The 11,778-nt window shown below is 44.3% G+C and overlaps 1 protein-coding gene across 2 annotated transcripts in view; it reads left to right on the top strand.

The window, feature by feature from the left end:
• The first annotated feature begins 220 nt into the window (after nucleotides 1–220).
• LYPLA1 (lysophospholipase 1) overlaps nucleotides 221–11,778 on the top strand; it is a 35,087-nt gene continuing 23,529 nt past the window's right edge. Inside the window, exons 1-4 of one of the 2 annotated variants that reach the window (XM_032801201.2) lie at nucleotides 420–466; nucleotides 1,669–1,700; nucleotides 6,875–7,030; nucleotides 7,535–7,600. In XM_032801201.2, coding sequence (XP_032657092.1) covers nucleotides 6,990–7,030; nucleotides 7,535–7,600 — 107 coding nt within the window. In that variant the 5' untranslated portion in view covers nucleotides 420–466; nucleotides 1,669–1,700; nucleotides 6,875–6,989. Of the gene's footprint in view, nucleotides 467–1,668; nucleotides 1,701–6,874; nucleotides 7,031–7,534; nucleotides 7,601–11,778 lie in introns of both variants that reach the window. The other variant, XM_032801199.2, reaches the window with a different exon arrangement.

The following is an 11,778-nucleotide window of genomic DNA, read 5'->3' as shown; positions in this document are numbered from 1 at the left end:
CACCAGAAATACTTCTTTGCACACGCGTCCTGGTATGACCCTCACTCCCCACCCCCATCGTCAGGGACCTAAATGACAAGAGTAGAGTCCATTCGGAGATGGAGGATCTCTGAGCCTGAGAGCCAATAGGGCTAGCGAGCAGCGATGGGCGTGTCTTGAAGAGGCTACTGATGCCTGCCCCGCGCCGTGTAACGGTCACTGTTTAACCGCTCCATGCGCGTGCCCGCGCATGGGGGTGAGGGGAAGGGGCTGGTGACACAAGCCCGCCCCCTCCCCGCCCTCTAACTCTGACAGTTACTCGCTGCATTTTGCTCCCTGTTGCCGCCCCTCCCCTTGGCCTGGTGCCTGCCCCTCCTCCCGGCCAGTGTGTCCCGCTGGCCGCCCCGGAGCTCGGTGTATGTGCGGCAACAACATGTCCGCGCCGCTCCCCGCCATCGTCCCGGCCGCCAGGAAGGCAACCGCCGCGGTGAGTCCGGGCCTGGCGGCCTGGGGGAGCAGGGGTTGAGCGGCTCCGTCCTGGGGGCGAAGCGCGCGCGGTGCGCTCTGGCCTGCGGGTCTCTGTTCCCGGCTGTACCCGCCCGGGCCCGTATGCTCGCCCCTCGTGCTCCGGTTCCCTGTCCCTGCCCGCCTCGGGAAGCCGGGCCGCGCCCCTGACTTGCACCGGCGGGGTGTTGCCCTGAGCCAGCCGGGCTTCTGCCTCGGGGGAGCGGCGGAGATCGGCCCCTCCACGCGCGGAGTTCCGCGGCAAACCGCACCGTCCTGGCCGAGGCAGCTGGCAGGCGCGTGGATAGGTGCGCTTGGTGTGGTGTCTTCGTCCGGGCCTGCTCCTGCCTCGTCCTGCTTGTCTTCTGCGGCGGGGAAGTGCTACCCACGTGCAGGGATATTAGGGGCTCTCTCCTTGCCGCCTTCCGCCTTACCTTACCAGCTGTGCGGTGCTTGGCACTGGTTTTTGTTTGTTTGTTTTTTGTTTTAGTTAATGTTTCATTTAGTGGAATTAACTGCAGATGTTGGATGAGACGAAGGTTGTTGATGTCATTTGACTGACAAATGTCCCTAGTTGTCGTTTCTTTTAATAAATTGCATGTTTTGCAAGAAAGCGAATATAACGAATTGCTAGACAGTATCTGGAGTTAGCCCCTTTAATGAAAAGAATGAGCAAGCCATCAAGATCTGTCACAAACCTTACCTCCAAAATGAGAGAGAGATGACTAGCAGAAGCAAAATGACTTCTTTGGTCTAACTTGGTGGTTATGGTAGCAACCTAATAAACTAAGTTGCAGGGAGATGCTTTTAGGGAAGGAAATATGGGATGAATGCAGAGAGGGATTTTATTAGGGCTTGGAGAAACTTTTACCCAAAATAATGCTTGCACTTGGTATTGCACAGATTTTATAGTGTGTAGTTTTGTAATAATTTACCAATGGTCATGGTGGCACTGCCCATTTAAAAATCAAGATCGGATGTTTTTCTAAACAAATATGCTCTAGAAATTATTTTGGGAAAGTTCTGTGGCCTGTGCTGTACAGGTGACCAGACTCATAATGATCTTTTCTGGCCTTAGAATCTATGAATGTGTCACAGCAGTTTTTTCCCCTTAAAGAAAAAACAAGGGAATTAGACATGAAACAACTATTTTTAACTCTTGCATTTTTTTTTTTTTAATTTTAGGTCATATTTCTTCATGGGTTGGGAGATACTGGGTACGTATAATGGTTTACTGATGTGTATCAAACTTATCTTACAGTTTGAGATTTCTGGGTTGTAGGACATGAGCATTTGAAACTCGGTTGCTGTTTCTCGCAAATTACACTGGCACTAGTTGCAGAGTTTATGACAAATGCTGAAGAGATGGCCATGCTAGTTTTTAAAAACTCCCACAAAACTACAAGCCAAAATATCTTTCTGTTTCTTTAAGTGGTTTTAATGTAGTACAAAAACTAAATCAGTTAAAGCCTATTAAAAACATATTACCTACATCTGTAAGTAATCATTGACTTGTTCCCATTCTTCCCTAAAAGTTTGTGTGGGGGGAGCAGGAATGCCCATTTGTAATTATTCTTAATTCAACTTGATATTCACTCATAAGCCTCATTCACGGAAAAAATTTAAGCATATGCTTAGGCCTTGGCTACACTTGAGAGTTACAGCACAATAAAGCCGCCCACAGCTCTGTAACTCACTCCCCGTCTGCACTGGCAAGGCACATACAGCTCTGTATATCAGTGGCTACAGCCCTGCAGGTACTCCACCTCCCTCAGAGGATTAACAGCTGATTCGGAGTGGCTGAGATGCTGGTGCTCCAGCGTAAATGGAGAATAACCTTATTACACAGTGATTGACCTCCGGAAATTCCCCATAATCCTTTTAAGTGAAGGTTCCTCTCCTTGTTTTGTTGTGATGCCGCTCTTTGTTTTGTTGTGAACTCCGGATGCTTGGGAGCTGCTTTTCAAAAAATTAAACACAGCTACTGTTTGTTGTGAATGAGTAGAGGCAGGCAGGGGTGCTCCCTTTGGAAGACCCACAGCTAATGTTTGCTTGAAGAGAGACGCAGCAGCCTGGGGGCAGTTTCGCTGCTTATCTGGTCTGTGAGACCAGAAACAAACAACTGCTGTTTGCTTTCAGTGAGTGAGGGAGGGGAGTCAGAACTTGCAACGCAGGGTGCTGACACAGTGTCCGCACTCCAAAAATCCACTCTCTCTCTCTTCCTGTGCTCCCTGTCATACTCCCCCCCGCTTTTGAAAAGCACATTGCAGCCACTTGAATGCTGGGATAGCTGCCCATAATGCACTGCTCCCAATGCCGCTACAAATGTGTCCGTGCAAGGCTCTACCCAGCATTATGTGCTATAAAGTAGATTTAAAAGTGTGCAGCTCTGATAAATCTTAAATTTGGTTTTGGTGTTGTATTTTGATTTCCAGACTGTATTGAAGCTACATTAGACTAGACTATGTTCAATACATCCTCGCTTGTTTCCAAAATGTCTCATAGGTTTCAAACTGGAGTTTTTTGGGGATTTGGAGCTCTTTTATTTTTGTTATGTTTGTCACAGGCAGTCAGTAGTCAGGCTCCTATTTTTCATCATTGGAGCAAAAGAAATATATACAGCTGCTATAAAGATTTCAATATACACCTGTATATATATATGCAATGTTTCTTTTTTAACTTGGCAGTTCTGATGACCATTTGGAAAGAATCTCAGAATCCTTGCTTAATTAGTTCTCTTCAGACACAGTTTCTTTTTGATTTGTTAGTACTGCTAGTTTCCAAAATAAGGGGTTCAATACAGTAAGGAGAAAGTAGTAACTAAATGTTAATTCAAGCTTAAGTAGTCTTAGACTTTGGAGCCTATAGTATGGAGTCTGATTAGGTGGAAGGAATAGAGGAGACTTGAGGCTTTTATTTGTGATCTTCCATCAAATGTTCAGTTCCTCAAATGAACACATGCAGAACCCTAATGGATTAGGGCTTTTGAGAAGGTTAAGACTTCAGAACATAAGAACGGCTATACTGGGTCAGACCAAAGGTCCAAACAACCCAATATCCTGTCTACTGACAGTGGCCAATGCCAGGTGCCCCAGAAGGAGTAAACCCAACTGGTAATGATCAAGTGATCTCTCTCCTGCCATCCATCTCCACCCTCTGACAAACAGAGGCTAGGGACACCATTCCTTAGCCATCCTGGCTAATAGCCATTAGTGAACTTAACCTCCATGAATTTATCTAGTTCTCTTTTAAACCCTGTTATAGTCCTAGCCTTCATAATTTCCTCAGGCAAGGAATTCCACAAGTTGACTGTGCACTGTGTAAAAAGAACTTCCTTTTATTTGTTCTAAACCTGCTGCCCATTCATTTCATTTGATGACCCCTAGTTTTTGTATTATGGGAGCAAGTAAATAACTTTCCCATGTTCACTTTCTCTATACCTCACATGATTTTATATGCCTCTATCATATCTCCCCTTAGTCTCCTCTTTTCCAATATAAATTTTTATTTAGATCATTTCAATAAAGCTTTTTCTTCCAGTTAGACGTGCCATGCAGTTGTTATAGTTCTGTATTCTGTAGGCCTGATGCAAAGCCTGATGAAGTCAGTGGAAATCTATCAATTTACGTAGCCGCCTGATCAGGCCCTACGTTAATAACTCATTTTTTACTTGTTTTAAAAAAAAAATGGTGTTTTTAATATTTTTTCTATCCCAGCCAGTTTAACAAACTTGTACGCATCTGCTTAAATGTTAAGATCTTTCAGGGAAAATTGATTGCTGATTTAAAAAAAAATATCTTTTTTAGCGTATATATGTATATGTAATATAGAATTATACTATGAGCAGCATATTTAAAGCATGACAACTCTACAGTTTTGCCCATGCATGAAAAAGCTGCTTCCAGCAGTGACTGGTTTCTTTTATATATATCAGGGTGACTTATTCCGTATGTTAAGCATGCTCTGAAATATTCCTTTTAAAAAAAAAATGGAGCAATTAGGCATTTGAAAACAAATTGCCTTAAGAGTTGAGCAAAATTTGTTCATTTCTCTTATACAGACTTTTACATACTGATTAGAAGTCTCTTGTAACTGGACAATAACTTTGCAATGGTTGTAGTCAATTAAATTTCTCTCTGACTTCTGTGCCTTGTGAAGGTCATAGGAACCCTGAAAAAAAAATCTTCACATTGAAGCTGGATAGGATTTTTTTTTATTGAAACTGACCTTTGAAATTTAAGTGTTAATAAACAGCACTCCTAGCTTTGGTTACTACCTGCAACAACAAAAATATACTTTCTGCTTCAAAAAACCTTTTCACCACCAACACGTTACTTGATTTTACCTTGTAAATTACTGTGAATGTTATAACAAATTAGAAAATAATAGTGGTGGAACATACATATTTTGATGTATATGGGATGATGCATTTTAAGATGGTGCCCTTTTTAGGGTAGGTTAGTTTAAAGGCATCCTTAAGTGCTGCCTTTAGCACTTAGACTTAAGTGCTGAGGTAGCATGTACACCTTAAAGAACTAGTTACAGGTAAATACTACTACTTTTTGCCTCCTTCGCCACCAGGAATCCAGTCATGCAAAGCCATATTCAGACATGTTGTTCTGACTTCACTTAGACTACTACTTGCATGAATAAGTCTTTGTAGACTCAACTCTTAAATCTTGTGTTCAGTTTTACAAGCAGCCAGGCCAGCACCCTTCCACACCCTTAATGAGGGTGGAGTGGGACCATGTGTGCAGTTTTTGGGAGGGATTGCCCCCCAAACAGGGGCGAGGCATGAGGTTACATGCTACTGCTCTTCCCCCCTCTCCCCCATTTCTGCAAACACAGAGCTGCCCAGCTCAGGTCTCTGGCTACTCTGACTCTGCAGCTGAATGCAGCATCCTGGGTCCTAGTTCCAGTTGTGTTCCCCTTTTGTGTGTTGGGAGCCCTACTATTTTCTGTGTAACAGTGAGTGCCTGTGGTAGGGTTGGGGGAAATGAGGGAAGGGGGGTGAAATAGGGCAAAGGGAGGGGAATGTTGGAAGGAGGAGAGGGGGATGAAGAAGAAAAGGGGATAGAGGAATTGCAGGGGGAAGCAACAGTGCTTTTCTGGCTCCCCCCTTCGGCAGCAGCTGGGGTACCTCTGTTAAACAGGCCTGTCAAACCTGCACCCTGACAAGCCCATCCCCCCTACACGTGGACCCCTCTGACCAGACCCCCACTCCAGTGAGCCCCAACCAGCTGCACCTGGATCCCTACCCCAGCACCCAGACCCCTTCACTGAGCCTCCCCAGCCCCATCTCCGGACCCCCCCTGCTGAACCCAACCACCGTCACCTGGATCCCCTGCAGAGTCCCATTGCCCCTGCACCTGGAACCCCCCAGTGAGCCCCTGTGTATTCAGATCTGAGCTGCCTTCATCCAGATTGCCCCATACAGAAACCTCTCACCCCACACCTGGACCCCCTGACAATAAGCTCCTCTACACTTGGATACTGCTGGGTTGAGCTTGCCCAGCCACACCTGGTGTGCCTGGCACAGAGGGGCAGGGCCCTGAGGTGTTTCTGGGTCATGCCCAGCCCTTGCACTGTTTCAGGGTCAGGTGCAGCCTCACAGCCAAGTCCCTGTACTGGAGGAGGTGGGGGCTTCAGAGTGATCGCCCAATGTAGCCAGTGACCTGTGTTCCCCACTGCCATGCTGAAGCGACATTTATTTATGGACAAATAAAATTTACAGAATTTTAAAATGTGTGTAGAATTTTATAATTTTTTGGCATAGAATTCCCTCAAGAATAATATTCCATTGGAAATGGTTCAAGACAAGGCAGATAAACTATTTGATATTTTGCAACCTGCTATTCAGGACAGAATAGCCCTCCCTATTAATGAGGGAATTATGTAACCTGCAAAGGAATTATGGATTACTCCACAGTCTTTCTCAGCAACCTTAAAGAACTGAATGAAAGTATCAGATTTCCCCTAAAGACTTTAAATATTTGTATTCACATCTGCCACCACCGTCTCTGATACTGATTTATCAGAGCTGCGTACTTTTGACACTACTTCATAGTGCAGAATGCTGGGGAATGAGAAAGTATGACATGTCCAAACTGTCTTCATTCCATACAACCTGCCTCAGAAATGTGCTTTAATAGGATACCAGTTGTGAAAAATTGCAGAACAATTTGCATATGTATGCTAGTCATTACTTCTTGGTATCCGCTTCCAGAGCAGATACACAAAGGGAAGATGAGTCCTACAGTCTATTCAGATAAGCTCCTAGCTCCCACCCCCTTGGTCACTGAATTGCTTGTTAATAATCATGAGCGGAAGCCATGTGCGTAGGAACTCAAAAGAATTGTTACTTAACTAATAGTAACTGTGGTTCTTCTAGATGTTTTGTGCATGTGAATCCCTTGATCCATCCTCCATTCCTACAGCTCAGAGACATTGTGAGACTCTGGGTGGTGAGAGAGACCTGAGGGGGTGACCAGAGTCATGGTGCCTTTATGCCCTTGGAAGAGGGGGCACAAGGATATGCAGGAGTCACGTATGTGCCCTTCTTTGATGCTGCTTTTAAAGTTTTGGAATTCTTTTGCAAGAGATTCAGCCACACTGTGAGTGAGAGCACAAAACATCTTGGAGAACCACAGTTGTTAAAAGTGTTTTTTAGTGTTGTTTTTATGCAGCATAGTGGTTTTTTTAGCAATATTGAAAAAAGTTTGAAAACAATTGAATTTGTGACCTTGTGTCTTTGAATAAATTTACACAGTAAATGTATTATTGACAGGCTTATAGCAGATGCTTTCTTAGAGAAACTGCTGTTGGACAAGAAACTAGTTTTCTTTAGATGGGTTTGCTACTTGTTATAAAGGAAGGACTTCACTTTTAACATTAGTAATGCATTTTGTTTTAGGTTTTTAGAAATGTCACCTGTAATGACATGACACTCCCTCTTATTTTAGCATTATTATGGCAACAGTGCTTAACTATTAAAGTTAACAGAATTAAACTAGCACATTAAAATACTATTTAACATACTTTTCTCCAACAGACATGGCTGGGCAGAAGCATTTGCAGGTATCAGAAGTCCACATGTAAAATATATTTGCCCACATGCGTAAGTATATAACTTGGTTTTTCGTCTTTTTCACTTATTTTTTTTAACTATTTAGAAAGTTTTAACAAATTTACAGTTACTTGCCATGTAAATATCAGAAACAAAACAATCATTACAACAGTTAGCTTTTGTTTCAAGACATACAGGAATAATATATATTAATCAGATATTCCTGTTTAAGAGGGTGTTACCATATTATAGAGTGAGCGTCATGAAAATACCTATTTTGTTTCTGGTTTTTTATTATTTTCTAATGCAAGGCTACTATGTAGATTATATTTCGTAAGGCCATTAGACAAATGAGAAGATGAAGTCAGTGAGATTTATGGGTACTCATCACTTCGGTTGACTGCTGGCTATCTGCTTATTGAAAACGTGCAGATATATGCTTATTACATTTTTTAAAGAAGTATTGATACAAATTACTTAAGCACACCAAGTTTTGATTCATATTTTGCTTTGTTGCAAATAACTTAATCTGAGTGAATAAATAGAAAATTATTGGAAAATTGTTCAAATTCAACAACTAACTTCAGTTTGACTATTTGTGTAAGTCTCTGCTTTCTGCAAGCTTTCAAATGGCCAAGTTTTACTCAGCATGAATATTTGTGAGAAGCTAATTTTAAGAATTGATATTACTTATCTCTGAATTGTATGCATTCCTTTGTAATACAAAATGCGCACTGTTGGTTATTCATGTAGTATAAAGGTTCTCAAATGTTGGTATATGGGCCACTGCTGTGTTCTGCAAAGCCTTTTTTGGGGAGTCTGGAGAGATGGAGTCATACAAAGCTGAGCCTCCTGCTTATTTCCAGCAGCTAACTTGCATTAAAAGACAATTAAAATACTTGATAACAAGCATCAGGTACTCTGGGGGGATTCTGCATCAAAAAATCCTGCAAAATTCTGCATATTTTATTTGTCAAAATAATTCAACATAATCAAACCAGTTTCAATTTTTTGGTAATTTACTTAAACTACAATACAGGAAAAAGTCACAATAACTATTCAGCATTTCCTAAACACATGAAAGTTAAGTTACAAACACTTGGTAACTAATAGCCTGCATTCCAGTTCTAATCCTGGATTTTAATTTAAATTACATTACAGAACACCAAACAGCCCAAAAAAACCAAACAAAAAAAACGTGGAATGTCATTTTAAATTGCTCAGACTTTCACATGAGTCATACAGTTTTGTTAATCCAGGAGTGGGCAAACTATGGGCTTGCCAGCTGTTTTAATCCGGCCCTCAAACTCCCACTGGGGAGCAGGGTCTGAGGCTTGCCCCGTTCCAGCCAGGGAGCAGGGTCGGGGTCTGCTCTGCGTGTCTCCCAGAAGCAGTGGCATATCCCTTCTCTGGGCCCTACATGTAGGGGCAGCCAGGGGGCTCCACACACTGCCCTGCCCCAAGCGCCGCCCCCACAGCTCCCATTGCCCAGGAACCACCAGGAGCGGTGCCTGTGGATGGGCAGCGTGCAGCAGATCCACCTGGCCATGCCTCTGCATAGGAGCTGAAGCGGGGACATGCCACTGCTTCTGAGAGCTGCTTGAGGTAAGTGCCACCCCGAGCCTGCACCTCTGAGACCCTACCACAGCCCTGATCCCCCTCCCACCCTCTAAACAGTTCTGTCCCAACCTGGAGCACTCTCCTGCACCCCAAACCCCTCATCTCCACTCCCACCCCAAGCCCACACCTCCAGCCGGACCCCTCACTCCCCCAGCCTGGAGCCCTGTCCTGTACCCTGAACTCCTCATTTCTGGCCCCACCCCAGAGCCCACACCCCCAGCCAGACCCTTACCCTCTCCCACATTCCAACCTCAGTATGGCAGGTCATGAATGTTCACAAAATTATTTCCATACCCAGATGTGGCCCTTGGACCAAAAAGTTTTCTCACTCCTGTACTAATCATTGTCCTGGACCTGGCTAGGTACTTTAGGAAATGCTTGGTTCTGATTGTCCAGATGTTTTATTGACTGCTTGGTAAATGTTTTATTTGCCTTTAAAACCCTTTTTTTTTTTTTTTTTAAATGGATAAGTAAAATAAATCTTGAGCTGTAATCTAACCCTATTGTGCCACTTTGGCACAGGAAAAAAGTGAGAAAGCACATAGATCTTCTTATCTGAGGCCTTGGCTACACTTGAGAGTTACAGCTCTGGTAGTGGCTTTATAGTGCTGTAACTCACTCCCCGTCCACACTGGCAAGGCACATACAGCCCTGTATCTTCGTGGCGACAGCGCTGCTTGTACTCCACCTCCACGAGAGGAATAAAGAGTATAGCACTGCTGCTGCTGCAGCGCTGGGGTGCCAGTGTAAACAGGGAATAATCTTAGTACGCTGTGACTGACCTCCGGAAGCTTCCCATAATGCTTTTAATGCTCTTTGTTTTGTTGTGAACTCTGGGCTCCCGGAGCTGCTTACCGAAAAAAAGAACAAACACAGCTCCTGTTTGCTGTGAATGAGCAGAGGCAGGGGGCTCCCTTCGGAATGTCCACAGCTAGTGTTTGCTTGAGGAGAGGGGGAGTGAGGGGCCTGAGGAGAGAAGCAGCACAGTGGGTTGGAGGGAGGAGGGGGGGGTCTGTTTCCGAGTGTCTGCTTATCTGGTCTGAGGGGAAAAACAGTTGCTGTTTGCCTTCAGTGAGAGAGAGAGAGAGGGGTAGAGGAGAGGGTCAGAACTTGCAAGGCAGCTGCTGACAGTGTCAGCTCCAAAAATCCACTCTCTCTCCCCTACGTTCCTGTCACACTCCACCCCACCCTCCCTTTTGAAAAGCACGTTGCAGCCACTTGAACGCTGGGATAGCTGCCCATAATGCACCACTCCCAATGCCGCTGCAAATGCTGCCAATGTGGCCACGACAGTGCGCTGGTAGCTGTCAGTGTGGACAGACTGCAACGCTTTCCCTACTCAGCTGTAGGAATCCAGGTTTAACTCCCAGCGCTGTACAGCTGCAAGCGTAGCCATACCCTGAGGATTCCCTCACTGTCACTTATAATAAGGCTCCTTTATATCACTCTGGCAACATAGGGGCCTTAAAACTTTCACAGGTTTTATGCTCGTGGGGGAATTGACTGTTCCCATTCTCAGTTAACTAACAATAGGAACATTAACAACATTACTACACAGTCAGGCTGCTGCATTTGTCGTACATTTTGTGCTTCAGAGAATGAGATCAATTAATTAACAGGCAGGCTGGTACATTTCTGCCTCTAGCCTGCCTCGTGCATAATAAAAAGCTGTACCCTTCCATGCCAGCGAGCTGCAGTGGCAAGAGAGGGACAGACTCTCTCTCTCTCTCTCTTTTCCCTCCCCCACTCCCTCGGTTGCTTGTTGGCATGCATGCACGCCAAGCCCCACCACCCCCGCCCGATGGTGGTGATCAACCACACAGGCACGCATGCCCAGCCCCTCTCCCCATCTCTGAGACTACTCCAGATGTGCTGCCTGGGCTGCCAGGGAACAGGCACGTGTCCCCTGGCAGATTATTATTATTATTTATTATTATTAGTATTAGTATTATTTTGCATTTTTCTGTGGGGGACACAGGAAAAAAATGCAGGCCATATGAATTTGCTTAGGAGTAACAGGACTCTACCCAATAAACAAAGCATTAAACTATAGCTAGCATCTCTTTAACACTTAAAGTCAGGGTGAGTAAAAGACCAATCTTGGTCTATTTTAAGAGAAACTCAGATTGTCTGTCCAGCCTATGACTTAACTGTTCTTTCTGGGAAGAAGAGCATCTTGCCTCATTAGGGCAAAAGTAGTAGAGAGGCATCCCATGTGGTGGGATGAGGTGCAGCCTGGCACAGAAGAGCAAAATTGGATGAGGGGGAATCAACTTACCCAAAATTTACAGTAAAACATATGGCAATTTTTATTATCTTATCAGATCATTGGGCTATCTATAATAGCCTCTTCTGTCTGACAGTTGCCACTACCACGTTATTCAGAGGAATGTGGAAGAATCCACATAATGGACAATTAAGATGTAATCTGCACACACATATTGTTAGCTGGCTTATTTCCTGAAACATAGATGTCTGTCCTCTGCAAACACTTGTATAACCTGTCTGAAACAACTGTATTTTCTCATGCATATAAATGCCTAATTCAGCACATTGTGACAATTAAGTCTGCTGCTAAATTATGCAGTATATGGTGTGTGTGTGTGTGT

The sequence above is a fragment of the Chelonoidis abingdonii genome, chromosome 2 (assembly GCF_003597395.2).
Source record: "Chelonoidis abingdonii isolate Lonesome George chromosome 2, CheloAbing_2.0, whole genome shotgun sequence".
In the NCBI taxonomy this organism is placed as follows: domain Eukaryota; kingdom Metazoa; phylum Chordata; order Testudines; family Testudinidae; genus Chelonoidis; species Chelonoidis abingdonii.
This window is presented reverse-complemented; position numbering and strand designations above follow the sequence as displayed.